The sequence below is a fragment of the Rhinopithecus roxellana genome, chromosome 20 (assembly GCF_007565055.1).
Source record: "Rhinopithecus roxellana isolate Shanxi Qingling chromosome 20, ASM756505v1, whole genome shotgun sequence".
Classification (NCBI taxonomy): Eukaryota; Metazoa; Chordata; class Mammalia; order Primates; family Cercopithecidae; genus Rhinopithecus; species Rhinopithecus roxellana.
Window position 1 is genome coordinate 33,906,964 of NC_044568.1, and position 18,390 is coordinate 33,925,353.

The following is an 18,390-nucleotide window of genomic DNA, read 5'->3' on the forward strand; positions in this document are numbered from 1 at the left end:
TCAATCAATACATGTAAGAGGTACGTTGGTTCAGTCCAGAAAGATGGGACAGCTGGAAGCAGGGACTGGGGAGTGTGTGGGGTGACTTCCAGGTCTTAGGTGGATTCAAAGACTGGCAATTGGTTATTATCTAAAGACCTGAAATCAATGTCTAAATTACAATAAAGGGTTGTAGATACCCAGGTTTTATCATGCAGATAAAGACTCTAGGTAGCAGGCTTCAGAGAGAATAGATTGTAAATGTTTCTTATCAGACTTAAAGAGTCTCTTCTGGTTGGGCGCAATGGCTCACATCTGTAATCCCAGCACTTTGAGAGGCCAGCACGGGAAGATCACTTGAGCTCAGGAGTTAGAGACCAGCCTGAGCAACATGGTGAAACCCCATCTCTACCGAAAGTACCCCCCCACCAAAAAAAAAATCCAGGCATAGTGGTGTGCACCTGTGGTCCCAGTTACTTGGGAAGCTGAGGAAGAAGGATCACTTCAGCCTGGGAGGCAGAGGTTGCAGTGACCTGAGATCATGCCACCACACCTGGGTAACAGAGTGAGACCTTGTCTCAAAAAATAAAAAAAAGAAAAGAAAAGAAAAAAAGAAGAATTAGTTCTATCAGTCTTAAGATCTGTCTTGATGTTAATGGTGGCATGTCTGACTTCCCCTTCCCATCACAGCCTGAACTACCTTTTCAGGTCACCTTTGGAATGCTCTTGGCCAAGAGGAGAGGTCCATTCAGATGGTTAGGGGGCTTAGAATTGTATTTTTGGCTTACAATATCCAGAAATACATTAGTGACTACATTAAAAGGAGTCCCCCATAACCATCAGTAGGAATATTTGGTGGCAGTACTTTACAACAAAATTTTAGTTATGGATATTTCTAAAGAGAAGGAATTTAGGAATGTGGTTATAAGGAATTGGTTTCATTCACAGGTTATTAAATACTGCAGATTTATCACCAATTAGCTATGTGACTTGGTTTCCTTACCTATAACATGGAGAGGGCTGGGTTATCTGACCCACTGTCCCTAAGCCCCTTTCTAGATTCTACATGTTTAGTCTTTAACAAAGAAATCGGTAGAAACAGGGTCTTGCTATGTTGCCCAAGCTGGTCTCAAACTCTTGGGTTCAAGCGATCCTCCCACCTTGACCTTCCAAAGTGCTGGAATTACAGGTGTGAACCTGGCCCCTGACACGTCTACTTTTAATTCTCTATTTTCTCCAACACACTTCTTAGAATTTACAGTGATGGCAATCTTGATATTCTCCCAGGCAACCTTTCTAATAGAAGTCATGACTTATCTTCAGCTTCACTTTATTATAATTTGCATTTAATTTTTTTTAAAGACTGTTAAGATTGCCGTAACTTTACCAAGTGATTTGCAAGTTCCAGTGCCTGCTAATTAACTCAGATGGTCATGGCAGGAACTGCCTCGCATCAGAAAGGCTGAATCACTCAAACGCTCCCATCTTTCAAGGGCCAAGTGATTCACCAGCCAAGTTACTCTACAAATTGGGATGAGGAGCGTAGGATATTAGACTTCCTTTTAGTTTTCGTCCCTTCTGGTGACTTAGATGTGGATTCTCTAATGGTGACTTATTTTTCCTTTGTTTTCTTTCCAAAGTAATATGTACTTGTTCTAAGAAGTTCAAACTGTACATACTTATATGATACAGAAAGTGGAAATTTTCCTCTATTTCCCCCTTCCCAGAGAGAGCCACTCTGAACGGTGGTGAACATCCAGATATTGTTTTCTTTATGTATATTAACATTCTTTTTAACAAAAAGATTGTGCTTACATATACTGTTTCGTAATGTGCTTTTGTCTCCTAGCAATATGTCTTGGAGATTTTCCCATTTCATATACATAAGTCTGTCTCATTTTTAATGGCAACATGGATTTCCGTGATGTTATTACTTCAGAAGTTACTTAATTTGTTTCCTCCAGTCTTATTCTAAGTAACTCCCAAAGACAAACTTAATGACTTGAGCTCAAGTAGGCTACTAGGAGGTAACCTCAGGAAGCTTGAATAAGGGAATGGCAAATGAGACAGGAAAAGGAGGAAAACGAATCAAGGACGTTTGACGAGTGGATATCTGCAGTATGGGGGTCTTCAAAATCACCCTCAGGTTCAATGATTCACCACAGAACTTGGAACCATGCTCATGGTTACAGTTTATTACAGAAAGAGCATTCAGATTAAAATCAGCAAAGTGAAAGATTGCTGCTATGGTCTGAATGTTTTGTTCCCCGCAAACTCTTACGTTGGATCCCAATCCCCATGTGGGAGGTGATTAGACCATGAAGGCTCTGCCCTCATGAATGTGGTTGGTGCCCTTATAAGAGAAACCCAAGAGAACTGCCTTGCTGCTTCTATTGCATGAGAAGGCACCACCTGTGAAGGAGAGCAAGCCTTCACCAGACACCGAATCTGCTGGGACCTTGATCTTGGACTTCTTAGCTTCTGGAACCATTAGGAAATCAATTCCTGTTGTTTATAAGTCTCCCTGTTTATGGTAATTTGTTATAGCAGCCCAGCAGACTAAGAAAGGGGAAAGAGTCCTTTTTGTCACAGGAAAGAGTCCAAGAGAGACCAGGTGCGAGCTTCCAGTTGTTCTCCTCAATATGAGGAGCGCCTGATTCTCCTTGCAAGGATGTGTGACAACAGACTCAGGGTATTGCCACCCAAGGAAGCTCACCTGAGCGTTGCTTTCCAGCATAGTTAGAGGAGGTCGGTCATCTATTAATGGCTGACTATCTGGGTAGCTGAGCCTAGTCTCCAGCTCCTGCAGAAGTCAAGCTAATGTTGAGTGGTCCAAAGTCCTCACCATAAATCACAGTTAGCATAGACAAGCTGGCGTGGCTCAGGCAGGAAGCTGCAGGTGCTTGAGGTAGGACACTATCCACAGAAAACATGAGTAGCCTCCAAGGTGGGCTGAGGGGTAGGCAGGGCACCACCAGCCCCAGCTACACTCCCTCAGGGACAGTCTTGCCATTTCCAGTTTTTCTTTCTTATAAACAATGCCCTGGTGCAGGGGTCAGCAAACTTTTTTATAAGGAGCCAGATAGTCTTTTTTTTTTTTTTTTTTTTTTTTATCCCCTTTTGGCAATTTTTTTTTCATTGACATAAAATTCACATAACTTAAAACTCACCCTTTTGGTGTATATGATTCAGTGTTTTTTAGTATATTTTCAAGGTTGTGCAACCAACACCACTATCTAATTCCAGAACATTTTTATCACCCCAAAAAGGAGCTCTGTGCCAATTAGCTATCACTCCCCATTCCCTCTTTCCTCTATCCTTGATAACCACTAATGGTAATTTCTGTATCTAAAGATCTGCCTATTCTGGACATTTCATATAAATGGATCATAATGTATGACCTTAAAAACTTGGTACATACGCCAGCCATGTTGGCTCGTGCCTATAATCCCAGTATTTTGGAAGGTTGAGGTGGGCGGATCACCTGAGGACAGGAGTTCGAGACCACACTGGTCAATGTGGCAAAACCCCATCTCTTCCAAAAAATACAAAAATTAGCTGGGTGTGGTGATGGGCGCCTGTAATCCCAGCTACTTGGGAGTCTGAGGCAGGAGAATCACTTGAACCCAGGAGGCGGAGGTTGCAGTGAGCCAAGATCGTGCCACTGCACCCCAGCCTGGGTGACAAGAGTGAAATTCCGACTCAAAAAGAAAAGAAAAAAAAAGACTTGTACATAAATGTTTACAGTAGCCTTATCCATAATAATAGTCAAAAGGTAGAAACAACCCAAATATTCATCATCTGATGAATAGATAAGCAAAACATGGCATATCCATACAACGGAATGTTAGCTGGCCTTAAAAAGTAATACTACAACATGGATGAACCAGACAGATAGCAGATATGTGAGGCTTTGAGGGCCACATGGCCTCCAAATTATTCAGCTGCTGTGGTCGGTCTGAATAGTTGTCCCCCACCCTGCCAAATTTATATGTTGAAATACTAACCCACAAAGTGATGGCATTAGGAGGTGGGACCTTTGGGAGATGATTAGGTCATGAAGGTTGGAGCCCTCATAATTGGGATTAGTGCCCTTATAAAAGATGCCCCAGAGAACTAGTCTGTCCCTTCCACCATGTGGGGACTCAGTGAGAAGATACCACCTATGAAGAAGCAGCTTCTCACCAGACACCGAATTTGCTAGTGTCTTGATCTTGAACTTCCCAGCCTCCAGAACTGTGAGCAATAAGTTTTTGTTGTTTATAAGCTACCCAGTTTATGGCATTTTGTTACAGCAGCCTGAATGGACTAAGACATCAACTCTGCCCTTTTTGCACAAAAGCAGCATTATGTAAACAAATGGGTTTCACTGTGTTCCAATAAAACTTTATTTACAAAAACAGGTAGTAGTCTACATTTGACTTGGAGGCTCTAGTTTGCCTACTCCTGCTATATAAAATATCCTTGTACGTGTATTTTTGTCCAGTTGTGCAGAAAATTCTATGGGATCAATTCCTAGAAGTGAAATACTGAGTCATGAGTTATGATGTATTTATTTTGAACAGATGTTGTGAACCACCCCAAAATTTGATCCAACTTGCTTTTCCACCAGCAGCACATGAGAGTACTTAAGACTGAGATTTCCCTTTTTTTTTTTTTTTTTTTTTGAGACAAGCAAGGTCACTTTGCTACCCAGGCTAGATCCAGGGCAGTGTCACCATCACTGCAGCCTTGAATTCCCCAGGTTCAGGTGATCCTCCCACCTCAGCCTCCCAAGTAGCTGGGACTACAGGCACACACCACTACATCTGGCTGATTTTTTTGTATTTTTTAGTAAAGGCGGGGTTTCTCCATGTTGCCCAGACTAGTCTCAGACTCCTGGGCTCACGTGATCCACCTGCCTCAGCCTCCCAAAGTGCTGGGATTACAGATGTGAGCCACCGTGCCCAGTCAGAATTTCCTCTTAAATCCCTTTCACAAAGAAGTAGAACCCATACCCATTTACAAGGGAAGTTTCTGCATTGTCTTGAACTTTGGAGAGGAAGAAGAAGATAGAACATTTTGCCCCCAAAGAAGAAAACCAAATGGGGCCTAAAGTGGCCTCATAATAGTATCTTATTTTAGATTTGAGGCTTACGGGGAGGGGGACTTTGGTAACTTGTCCTCGTTTGGCGAGATCAAACCTTACACTGGCCACTAAGTGTCATTCCAAAAAGCCTGAGTGTTTACCTATTCATTTTTTTTTTCAAAGGCCGAGAGCTTCTTAGCAATTTCATTTATTAAGCAAAGCTTCCATTCCTATTATTTCTCTTTGTAAGTAATTTGCATGTAAATGAGGTCCACCTATGCATACTGAATATGTTACCAAATGTACAAAAAGTATACATGGTCCATTTTTTCTCCACAGAGCTGACAGGTACCCATCCCTCTTGATGAAGATGACACAGTATTTCACGTAGCCTGGTTTTCCCTAAGTCTTTTTGGCTTTTGGATGATGGATGGAGTTTTTGTTTTTATTTTTCCATTTTTCTTTTTCTCCCTCATTTTCACCATTTGGAATGCGTGGTGTGAAATCCACAGGGGAGAACAGAGGCTTGTTAGCATTCAAGCTCTGTTTTTGGATGCATATTTTAGTTGGTTTATATGATATTCGGCATCCCTCCTGGGATCTAGCCCGCCTTTGCTCGGCTCACGCTGGGTGAATCTGTGATATTTCCCATTCTGTAGCCCTTCCTTTATAACACAGCATAGCCTGCTTTCCCATTAGTGAGATGGCATGCCTGGACTACCCACACACAGATACAGAATTAGGCGGAACTTGGCCGGGAAGCTAAATCAAGTTAACCATCTCATTAGGCTTGAAAGACACAAATTAAGCTTAAGTTGGGATTAACAGAGAAGCCTTTCAAAGAGACATGCAGCACAACAAGGGGTGGAAGAAATTGCCATAGCCATTACTCTCAGCAAACTTCCACTGTTTGATGTAACAGAGGAGACATGAAGTCTCTTTTATAAAAGGTCAACAGACAGAAATTTAGGATCGAAATAGCAGTGTAACATTTATTGAGCTCTTACCACTTGCTTGGCACTGTGTGCTGAGAGCTTTACACATATTTCATAGAAATTGTGCACTGACCTATGAGAGAAGCACTACTAAAATTCCTGTTTAACTAACAAAGAAACTGAGGCTCAGAGAGGTCACTTCGCCTGTCTCAGAGTCCCAGAGCTTGGTCAAATGATAGAGCCAGGATTCGCCCCCAGGATATTTGGCCCCATGGACCATGGCTTAACATAGTGGTTCCCATTTGGGATGCACTGGCCTCCCCAGGGGATATCTGGCTATGTCTGAAGACATTTTGGGTTGTCACAGCTGTAGAGAGAGCTGCTATCAGCATCTAGTAGGTAGGTACCAGGGATGCTACTAAACATCCTACAATGCACAGGACAGTTACAGCAAAGGATTATCCCGCCCATAATGTCAACAGTTCCGTGACTGAGGAACCCTTGTTTAATCGCTCAACTGGACTACATTGACAGGCTCACTGTTCCACTAGAACTATCCACTTACAGAGCTCTATATGCAATGTGGTGATGCCGTGGGACATACGTTTAAGGCTGCGTATTGCAGGCAGTGCAGCTCTCTGGCAGAAGGAACAGCCAATGCCAAGGCTGAGAAGTAAGAATCTGGCTGGCATGGGATGGCAGGAAGCCAGGTGCAGCTGTTGCAGAGACTCGCAGGAGGATGAGATGAGGGAGTTGGAGTTCTCACCAAGAAACGGAAAAAGACAACGTGCCCTAAATGATGACCACCATGTTTGCACTTGACGAATGTGTAGACTAATGGCCTCTGTCTTCTCTCTGCCTTTCTGTTCTGTTCCCCTCCTTCCTCTTGCCTCCCTCCTGCCCTCGACCCTCTGGCTCCCTAGTTTTCGGCCACAACATGAAGAGCAGCAATGATTTCATTGGGAGGATCGTCATTGGCCAGTACTCTTCAGGTCCCTCTGAGTCCAACCACTGGAGGCGCATGCTCAACACGCACCGCACAGCTGTGGAGCAGTGGCACAGTCTGAGGTCTCGAGCTGAGTGTGACCGCGTGTCTCCTGCCTCCCTGGAGGTGACCTGAGGGCTGCAGGGAAGGCAGCTTTCATTCGTTTAAAAAAAAAAAAAAAAGACGGAAAAAAATTTGTCACATACTATTACATCCACACCTGCATACACACTCGCAACATGTCTACACACGTCCACACACACAGACACACAGACTCCCCAAGTCCTCTCAGAACTGAGAGGAAGCAGACTATTGGTCACAAAATAGCCGCCCTCAGTCAGGCCTGGGAACTGTCCGGAAGCCCCATCTGTAGTAGATCACAAGCTCAGTGGGCTCTGCCATGGGACTTATTGGCACTGCCTGTTCTTGTCAATACTCCTGCCCCAAAATGCACTTTCAACCCTCAGGCCAGAGAAAGGACCTCCCAAAGGGTGCCAACCTCCATCAAGACTGTATTTACCAAGAGTTTGGCCAGTGTGTGGGAGACCTGACTACTCCCCACTCCCAAAACACACGCCCACTGGGTAACTTCTGAACAGGCTGCTGTTCCCTGGGGTTCTTCAAACCTGATGCTTTTCTCTAAAGGTGTAAGTATCTTTGTCTCCTCCTTAGTAAATGTGATAACTAGATTATGGACCATTTGGAGAAACCAAATGGCAACCAAAACTATTCCAGTGTCAGAAGCCTCTCCTGGCTTAATGGAATTGTCCTTGTGTTAGCTCATCCCAGGGAACTCCCTGTGGGTATATATGTGTATGTCTTCGTGCGTGTGCCCTCACAGGCGAAGACGTGTGTGCCTATGTGTCCTCTTGGAGAGCATGGCGATGGGCCGGGACCTCAGCCCTGAGCACTGCCTTCTCTCTGCCTCTCCTGTCCAGTGAGAGTCCAACCAGTGTCCTCCTGTCTGTCAGAGACCCCACCTTGGATAACAGTAATGTGTGTGTCAAGTAAATAGGATATGATAGAGCAAAAGTAACATTTTTTGACTGAATCATGGTGATTGTGACCCACAAAAGACATACAAAGGACCTGATACACGGATTAAAATGGCCATCACACCCCATCCATGATGATCTTCTTCCTTAAAGACTCTGAGGATACTTCTGTGTTTGTCTGTGAACCAATGTCATGTCTCTCGTGCTAAGGAATTAGTGTAGTTAGAATAGGTCTTCTCTCTCTCTCTCTCTTTCTCTCTCTCTCTCTTTCCTCTCTCTCTGTTGGATGCTTCTGTATCTTTTTCCGCAGCATAATGTCTGGTGTGATGGGGAGCTATTTATTGAAATTAAAGATTATTTATTTGTGCCATGCATTCGAGTTATCTTTTTCTTCATGAATGCAGGACATAGAAGGTGGGAGGGCATTGCAGCTAGTACTGCTGTGTAACAAACCATACTGAACAAGTCAAAACAATGATTTTTTTTTTTTTTTTTTTGAGACAGTCTCACTCTGTTGTCCAGGCTGGAGTGCAGTGGTGCAGTCTCTGCTCACTGGAACCTCTGCCTCTTGCATTCAAGCAATTCTCCTGCCTCAGCCTCCCAAGTGACTGGGATTACAGGTGTGCACCACCATGCCTGGCTAATTTTTGTATTTTAGTGGAGACAGGGTTCCACCATGTTGGCCAGGCTGGAATTGAACTCCTGGCCTCAGGTGATCCACCTACCTCAGCCTCCAAAAGTGCTGGAATTACAGGCATGAGCCACGGCACCCAGCCTCAAAACAATGATATTTATTATACTCACAGATTTTGGGGATCAAGAATGTTGAGTATTTGCAATATGTCTGTTTGACTTGAGTGGTGTACTAACGCCAATTATTCCAGCTTTGCTCTTCTCTATAAAACTTTTCACTTCCTCAGGGCAAGATTCACAGTTTATTTAGCTTTTTATTGGGCAGGTCCTGCTAAGGGCTTGACCCAGGTAACTGCTCCAAGCGCCAAAATCGCTTCACCCCTCGGGCTACATTGGGTATTGCGGAGAGAACCTCATGGTGTCTCCCATTCTGGAGTGGAAGTGTTGTGGCGGTCAAGGGGGAGAAGCAGGAAGGCTGGGTTGGGTTGATGTATTCATCCATTTTGCATTGCTGTAAAGGAGTACCTGAGACTAGGTAACTTATAAAGAGGTTTATTTGGCTCATGGTTCTGCAGGCTATACAGGAAGCACAGTGCTGGCATCTGTGTGGCTTCTGTTGAGGTCTCAGGAAGCTTACAATCATGGTAGAGGGCAAAGGGCGAACAGGTGTGTCACTTGGCAAGAGAAGAAGTGAGAGTGAAAGGAGGAGGTGCCAGGCTCATTTAAACAACCAGCTCTAATAGAGTGAGAACTCACTCGTCACCAAGCCATTCATGAGGGATCCACCCCCATTACCCAAATACCTCCCACCAGGCCCCACCTCCAACATTGGAGATCACATTTCAACATGAGATTGGAGGGGAAGAAACATCCAAACGATATCAGTTAAGTTTTCAGAAAAGAAAAGGAGAAGTGTTTTCCTTCTCTATGACATGGCTTCATTACTGTGATTTACAGAAGAAGATAAAAGCATAAAAGAACAAACAAAATGAGGGAATATAGGTACATAATAAGCATTTAGAACTAGAGGTGGAGTCATTGGTGATGAAGCCCAAGAGCTCTGGGCCCAAGAAACCATAGTTCAAATCCCGGGCCCACCACTCCTTAACTATGTACTGGGGCACAAACCATGTAAGTCTTCTGAGCCTCAATTTCCTCGTTGTCCTAGGGTGCCTCAAAACAGACCTTGACGTGAGGACTTGGTTGCAGACCACCCCAGCAAGCGTAAGTGAAGAATAAGGGAAAGGAGAAAAGCAAAAGGCTTCATGAATTAGTACTGTGAGCTCAGTCATGCTGGGAACCCCTGTAAAAAACACTAAAGAATGATCATTTTGCAGAAGCTGGAGTATTTAATTACTGGCCTTTGTCCCTCCTCGTGGCTTAAAGGCTGCCCTGAAAGCATTAAATGTTTGGCACTTCAGGATTGTCCAGCGTGGTCTGTATAAGCTCCCATAACACCAGAGAAATCTCTGGGCAGAGGAAGAGGCACATGTGCTTGATGAGGTCAGCTGTGTATGTGCACAACACCGCTCTCTACAGCCACAGGGGAGCCAGGTGGACTGAGGAATATGAGGCAGGGCATCCCCAGCATTTGCCACCTTCATTAGTAATAACAAGAGGGCCGACTAGCACCAGACGAGGTGCCAAACATCACATTTAAGCCTCATGCAGCAACCTTCAGGGGTGTAAAAGAGATGTTAATCTCCTTTTACAAATGGGGAGGTCAGGAATTTTTTTGTTTTGTTTTGTTTTTGAGGCAAGAACTTGCTCCATCTCCCAGGTTGGAGTGCAGTGGTAGGATCACGGCTCACAGCACTGGGCTCAAGCAATCCTCCCACCTCAGCTCCCCCAGTAGCTGGGATCATAGACCTGGCTAACTCCTTAATTTTTTGTAGAGATGAGCTCTCATTATGTTGTACAGGCTGGCCTTGATTTCCTGGGCTCAAGTGATCCCTCTGCCTCGGCCTCCCATAAGTGCTGAAATTAGAGGCATGAGCCACTGCGCCCAGCTGGAATTCAAGACTTAGTAAGTTTAAGTGTCAAGTAACTGCAATAGAGACAAAAAGCCAGCCCAGGGCCAGCTGCCTACCCTGTTACGGGTTGATGATTTGCTGGATTCCTAACCTCAGAATGTGTTCTTATTTGGAGAGAGGGTCTTTACAGAGGTGATCAGGTTGAAGTGAGGTCATGAGGTGAGCCCTCATCTGATATGACTGGAGTCCTTATCAGAAGAGGAAATTTGGCCAGGCACAGTGGCTCATGCCTGTAATCCCAGCACTTTGGGAGGCCGAGGCAGGAAGATCACTTGAGGTCAGGAGTTCGAGACCAGCCTGGCCAACATGGTGAAACCCCCGCCTCCACTAAAAATACAAAAAATTAGCCAGGCATGGTGGCACATGTTTGTAATCTCAGCTACTTGGGAGGCTGAGGCAGGAGAATCGCACGAACCCAGGAGGCGAAGGTTGTGGTAAGCTGAGATCGTGACAGCCTGGGCAACAGAGTGAGACTCTGTCTCAAAAAAAGAAAGAAAAAACAAGAGGAAATTTGAATGAAGAGACAGACACAGAGGGAAGAAGATGTGAAGAGACAGGGAGAAGAAAGCCATCTACAGGCCAAGGAGAGAGGACTGGAACAAATCTTCCCTCACAGCCCTCAGAAGGAACCCACCCTGTTGACACCTTAATCTCAGACTTCCAGCCTCCAGAACTGTGAGACAATAAATTTCTGTTGTTTAAGCCCCAGTCTGTGGCACTTTATTAAGTCAGTGTAAGCTAAACACTCTGCTGGGCTGTGTCATCTAAAAATAGGATGACAATTCTGTTTTTTTTTTGTCTTATTTTGAGACAAGATCTCATTATGTTCCCAATCTGGTCTTGAACTCCTGGGCTCAATTGATCCTCCTGCCTCAGCTCCCCAAGTAGCCAGAACCACAGGCATGCACCACCGTGTCCAGAAATAGGGTGACAGTTGTTACCCCTTAGGGTTGATTAGCTGGGAAAATGCCTGCGGAGGATTTGTTTGTTTAGTTGTTTTTGTTTTGTTTTTTGTTTTTTGCCTGCAAAGTTTTACCATAACCCTTGGCACACTGCATGATGGTGATGATTGCTAGCACACGTCAGGCAGTGTTTGCTGGATGATCAGAGGTAACAGTGGTGGACAGATCAGAGCCTTTCACATCTCCAGGAATAGAGCTCATCAGGAGATGAGACGGATGTGTTGAAAGGTGAAGGAAGGACTGAGTTTCTGTAGAAACCTGCGCCCAAGGTGCCCTGTTGTGGGCTGCTCACTCGTTTTTATTGGCTTCCTCCCCCTCTTCAGGTAGGAAGTGGGAAAAGAGATACACAGTCCACTTAAACACCCTCTTTGGAATGGGAACTTGAGTTCGAAGAAAAAAAGCTGGGTTGGGGATTTTTAAACTCACTTCTACTTTCCCAGGACCATCCAAGAGTCCGCTCATTTTCTTGGGTGAGGCAACATTCCCCTCTCCCTCCTTGGCAGTGACTCCGAGCTCATGGCTGACTCCAGGGCACCCCAGGATTCCAGCCCACACCTTGGACTTGGCAGAAGCTAATGACCCCTGCCCAGATCTGCTCACATAGGATGGGTCCCAGGGTGCTGGGAGTAGCTATTTCCTGGGCATTCCTGATATTTCACTCCTAGAAAGCTGGGAATCGCTGCAAGAAAATTCCTCTCCTTTCCTTTCCTTTCCTTTCCTTTTATTTCCTTTCCTTTCCTGGTCATCCACTGGCAGTAGGATATCTGCCCTTTTTATGATCAAAAATACCATTTAAAAATAACTCTGGAATGATTTGTAGATAAAAACTGAAAACATGCCTAGAAAAAAGACTGGATGGCAATGCCCTATAGGTTGGCAGCAGTGGTCCTTTGGGTCATTATTTTACTATCTAACTGTATTAGTCAGGGCTCTCAGAGAGACAGTACCAGTAGGAAATATGGAAGGGGATTTAATTAGGGGGAATTGGCTCACATCATCAGAGAGGCAGAGAAATCTCAGGATAGGCCAACTACAAGCTGGAGAACCGGAGAAGCTAGGAGCATGGCTCAAAGCTGGGAGTGTGGCTCATTCCAAGTCCAAAGTCTCGTAACCAGGGAAGCCAACAGTACAGCCCCCAGTTAAACCCAAGGGGCCCCTGAAGGATGCTGGTGCAAGTCCCAGAGTCCAAAAACCGAAGAACCTGGAGTCTGATGTCCCTTTAAAGGCAAAAAGAGGAAAAGTGTCCCACTCTGGAAGGGAGAGAGAGATCAGAAAGCGCCGATCCCCCTTCTGCCCGTTTGTTCCAGCCAGACCACCGGTCAATTGGGTGGCACCCACCACACTGAGGGCATCTCCCTCTCTCGGCCCACTGACTCACATGTCAATATTCTCTGTAAACGATCCCCAAGACATACCCAGAAGCAATGCTTCCCCACCTGTGTAGGGATCCCTCAACCCAGTCAAGCTGACACCTAAAATTAACCATCATAAGCCTATCCCTTGTCAACCTGGCACCTCCGCATGTCTCCTTCAACCATACTTAATCTCCAAATAAAGACAATTACAGAGTCATGCTTCCACCTAACATGATACAGCTATCCAAAGTACAACCAAAAATGCATGAATCCCATCCCCAGAAGAGGAGGTTATGTTCTTGAGTGATGTTTACTCTTCTCCCAATATTCTATAACTGAAATACTAGGATGTAAAATTGACAATGCTTAAATGCTGATATAAAGTTGATAAATCTGGCTGGGCAGGGTGGCTTACGCCTGTGTTCCTAGCATTTTGGGAGGCTGAGGTGGGCTGATCAGTTGAGGCCAGGAGTTCGAGACCAGCCTGACCAACGTAGCAAAGCCCCGTCTTTACTAAAAGATACAAAAATTAGCCGGGCGTGGTGGTGCATGCCTGTAGTCCCAGCTACTCGGGAGGCTGAGGCAGGAGAATTGCTTGAACCCGGGAGGCGGAGGTTGCAATGAGCTGAGATGGTGCCTTTGCGCTCCAGCCTGGGAACACAGTGAGAATCTGTCTCAAAAATAAATAAATAAAAATAAAGTTGATAAATCTTATGTTACATGATAAAAGAATTAGACAGAAGAGAAAACAAAGATATTTGCTTAATATATGTGTACATATGCACAAGGGATTGAGAGATGCCCTGTATATATAATGGTTTCTTAACCAAGTAGGGAGGAAATGCTCATATAATTATAATCCTCATTTCTGTAACTGGTACAGGTCATAGCTGATGTTCATAACTACCTTCTACTACCCATTCTGTATTCCCTTTGCTTTCAGCAAACACCGCAGCTGGTCAAGATTTTTTCGTTTTTGTTTTTGTTTTGTTTTTATAGAGACAGGATCTCCCTGCGTTGCCCAGGCTGGTCTTGAACCCCTGGGCTCAAGCCATCCTTCCACCTCGGCCTCCCAAAGTGCTGGGTTATAAGTGTGAGCCACTGTGATCAGCCTGCTCTTGGTTTGTTATGAAGCAAGGTGACCCAAACTTTCATTTCTGAAGGGTCTGGGCCATTCATACTTCTGCCTAGACTGGGTTATTGTCGTTTCCCATCGTCCTTAATTACAAGGCATGGTAATACTACAAGACATCCTATGGGATCTCCTGTAATCTAGACATATTTTCCCTTTTCTCCATTGTAGAGTAGTTAGTATACAGTTTCCCCTTGGTAGTCCAGCTCAATCACCCTACCCAACACCATAACTCCCTTCTTAGCCTGTGGACTCAGAGCATGAGCAGCCCAAAGTGGCCAGGTGGCAGTCTTAACTTTCAGGTCAATAGAATCACTATTGTGTCTCCTGGTAGAAGCATTCCTCCCTCTGGAACTAAGACCTCTAGGGTAGCAGAACATAATGTCGTGGAACAGGAAGCAAAAAAAAAAAAAAAAAAAAAAAAAAAAATTGCTAGTGGATCGCTAGGAGTAATAGTGAGTGGAGCTGCTCTTATGCTCACTCCTTGATTCCTGGACCCGTGAATACTAGCTATCAGAGAAAAAATACCATATCTGATTCATAGCATATACAGCCTTCTGGAGAACCTTGCCCCACCCCTATAAAGTATTGTTAACTAGCTGGCTGTGATTTCAAAAGACCATTCCACTATTCCATCAAGCCAGCTGCTTCAGGATGGTAGAGAACATGGTAAGATCAGTGAATTCCATGAGCATGAGCCCACTTCTTTGGCTGTAAAATGAGGTCCTTGGTCAGAAGCAATGTTGTGTGGAATATCATGATGATGGGCAAAGCATTCTGTAAGTTCACACATGGTAGTTTTGTTAGAAGCATTGTGTGGAGGGAAGGCAAATCCATATTCAGAGTCAGTGTCTATTCCAACAAGGACAAAATGCTGCCTCTTCAATGATGGAAGTGGTCCAATATAATCAAACTGCCACCAGGTAGTTAGCTGATCACCCCAAGGAATGATGCCATATTGGGTGCTCAGTGCTGGGTTCTGCTGCTGGCTGATTGAGGACTCAGCAGTGGCCACAGTAGCCAGCCCAGACTTGATGAGTGGAAGTCAATGTTGCTGAGTCCATGCATAACCTCCATCCCTGCCACCATGGCCACTTTGTTCACGATCCCACTGGGCAACGATGGGGTGACTGGGGAAAGAGGCTGCCTGGTATTCACAGAACAGGTCATCCTATTCACGTGATTATTAAAATCCTCCTCTGCGGAGGCCACCCTTTGGTAAGTATTCGCCTGGGACACAAATACTCACATTTTTTCCCCACTCGGAGAGGTCTATTCACATACCTCACCCCCAAATTTCTTTGTTACCAATTTTCCAATCACGTTCCTTCCAAGTTCCTGACTATTCAGTCAAACCATTGGCTATAGCCCATGAATCAACATATAATCACATGTCTGGCCACTTCTCCTTCCAAGCAAAGTGCACAACCAGGTGCACTGCCCAAAGTTGTGCCAGCTGAGAAGATTTCCCTTCACCATTATCCATTGGAAATGTCCCAGAAAGTGACTGTACTGCTGCCGCTGCCCACTTCTGGGTGATGCCTGCCTATTATGCAGGAACATTTGTAAACCAGACCCCAATCTTCTCTTTCTTGTCATCTGATCATAGGGTACTCCCCATGAGCCCAAAAGTGCAAGCTGGGAGAGAGAAGATAGTGTAGCAGGAGTGGGGATCTGGGCATCTGGTCCACTTCTTCTTGTAACATACTTGTGCCTTCAGGACCTGCTCAGGCCTGATCACATATACACCACTTCCATTTGATGAGGGAGTGCTGCTGTGCATGTCCCACTTTATGTCTTTTTGGATCAGATAACACCTAATTCATGATGGGCAGCTCAAGTGGCATGAGAGCTTGGTGACCCATAGTCAAGAGTTCAGTTTCTACTAAGGCCAAGTATCATCAGGCCAAGAGCTGTCTCTCAACAGGAGAGGAGTTTTCTGTGGATGATACAGGGCCTTGCTCCAAACTCCAAACAGCATCCCCATCTGCCACTGACACCTTAAGCATCATTAGATCTGCTGGATCATAAGACCCAAGTGGCAGAGCAGCTTTAACAGCAGTCTGGACCTGTTACCAAGCCTTCTCCTGTTTTGGGCCCCACTTAGAACCAATGGCTCTTTGGGTCACTCAGTGAATGGGCCAGAGTAACACACCCAAATGAGGAATGTGTTGCCCCCAAAATCCAAATACACCCACAAGACATCATGCCTATTTCTTGGTTGTAGGAAGGGCCAAATGCAACAACTTATCCTTCACCTTAGAAGGAGTCTCTCAACAGGCGCCTCACCACAGGAATCCTAGAAATTTCACTGATGTAGAAGGTCCCTGAATTTTAGTTGAATTTATATTCCACCCACTAATATCTTACCAATAAGTTCAGAGTGGTCGCTACTTCTCACTGTGTCCAGTTAGCACAATGTCACCAATGTAATGGACCAATGTGACACTTTGTAAAAGGGAAAGGCAGTCAAAATCCCTGCAAACAAAATTATGATATAGGGCTGGAGAACTGATGTATCCCTGAGGTAGGACAGGAAAGGTATATTGCTGGCCTTGTCAGCTGAAAGCAAACTACGGTGGATCCTAAAAAATGCATTTGCCAGGTCAATAGTTGCATATTAGGTATCAGGAGATGTATTAATTTGCTCAAGCAATGAGGCCACATCTGGTACAGCAGCTGCAATTGGAGTCACCAGTTGGCTAAGCTTATGATAATCTACCATCATTCTCCAAGATCCATCTGTCTTCTGCACCAGCCAAATAAGAGAGTTGAATGGAGATGTGTTCTCCATCCAAACTGAATGCTGAATGGAGAATCACCACTCCTGTGTCTTTCAAGCCCTTGATGATGGCACTAATCTCTGCAATCCCTCCAGGGATGCAATATTGTTTTTGATTTACTATTTTTCTACATAGAGGCAGCTCAATGGCTTCCATTTGACCTTTCTCTCCATAATAGTCCTCTCTCCATAAGTTAGGGGGTCCATGTGGGGATTCTGCCAGGTGCTAAGTATGTCTATTTCAATTAAGCATTCTGGAACTAGGGAATGTTTAATAACCATGGGATGGGTTCCAGGACCCACTGGACCCACTGTAAGTTGGACCTGAGCTAAAGCCCCACTAATTACCTGACTTTTGTAAACCAAAAAGTGTGTGAGACAGATCTCGATCAATTTAGAGGTTTATTTTAAGGTTGAGGATGTGCCTGGGTAAAAGAGACGCAAGTTAGAGTAGAATCTACAGCCTGTGCTTTTTCCCAAGACAATTTTGAGGACTTCAATATTTAAAGGGAAAAGAGGGGCAGGAGGGAAAGGAGGAAAGAAAAAAAGAGGGGGAAGATACACAGTGAAGGGAGTGGTCACATTCTTGTGAGGCTCTGACCAGTGCTCAGTGAATCCACATTTTACATGTGAAAAGGAATTAATGAGAGGAAAAGTCAATTATGTATTCATCTTACACTCAGTAGATCTACATTTTACATAAGATAAAATAAGCATGTGAAGTTACAGCTATCTGGTTAGGAACAAAAGAAAGGCAGTTTTTGCATTACTCAGTTCCCAAGCTTAGCTTTTCTCCTTGGCATAGTGAGTTTGGGGTCCTTAGATTTTAATTTTCTTTCACACCTCCAAAAGCCCCTACTTTGACTGGAGGGCCACAGTGCCCTTTTTGGGTTTCTTGGAATCAGTGTCATTTAGAGCCAGTGTTGTAGTCCCCAAAGTTCTGATGATTTCCCTTTCCCCAGTGCACAGTTACCTATGGTAAAAGGCCATAGGTCCCTCTGGGGAAGGATGGGGAAAAGATTAACAGCATAAATCTTCAGTAGTGTACCAGGGTCCTTCCTCAGGGAAACTCAGCCTCCCCTTCTTTCAGAGGGTTCTGAGTCTGTAGGCTGACTCAAGTCTGGAAATTGATTGAGGGACCATGATTCCCTGTTTTTATGATTTAAATTACTTTTGTTCACTTGACCTGAAAGTTTTCTGCTTATATAGATCAAATAAGAATGTAGTAGACTTCCAGGGCCAGACAAGGTGACACACATCTGTAGTACTAGCTACTTGGGAGGCTGAGGAGGGAGGCTCACTTCAGCCCAGGAGATCAAGGCTGCAGTGAACTGTGATTGTACCACTGCACTCCAGCCTGGATGATAAAACAAGATCCTGTCTCTTAAAAAAGTTTTTTTTAATAGCTAAAAAATTAAAATTTTAAAAATAAAAAAGAATGCGGTAGGCTTCCCATCTATTTCACTTCTAGGATCACCGTGATTAATTAACCAATGCCAACAGGAACACGATGATTAATTAGCCAGTGCCA

At 44.7% G+C, this 18,390-nt stretch overlaps 1 protein-coding gene across 7 annotated transcripts in view; it reads left to right on the top strand.

Annotated features, from left to right (window-relative positions):
* Positions 1–18,390, top strand: part of SYT17 (synaptotagmin 17) — a 129,895-nt gene that overhangs the window by 96,381 nt on the left and 15,124 nt on the right. For 6 of the 7 annotated variants that reach the window (XM_030925620.1, XM_010367103.2, XM_030925623.1 and 3 more), the window contains one exon: positions 6,906–8,336. In XM_030925620.1, coding sequence (XP_030781480.1) covers positions 6,906–7,102 — 197 coding nt within the window. In that variant the 3' untranslated portion in view covers positions 7,103–8,336. Of the gene's footprint in view, positions 1–6,905; positions 8,337–18,390 lie in introns of those variants that run through there. The other variant, XR_004055514.1, reaches the window with a different exon arrangement.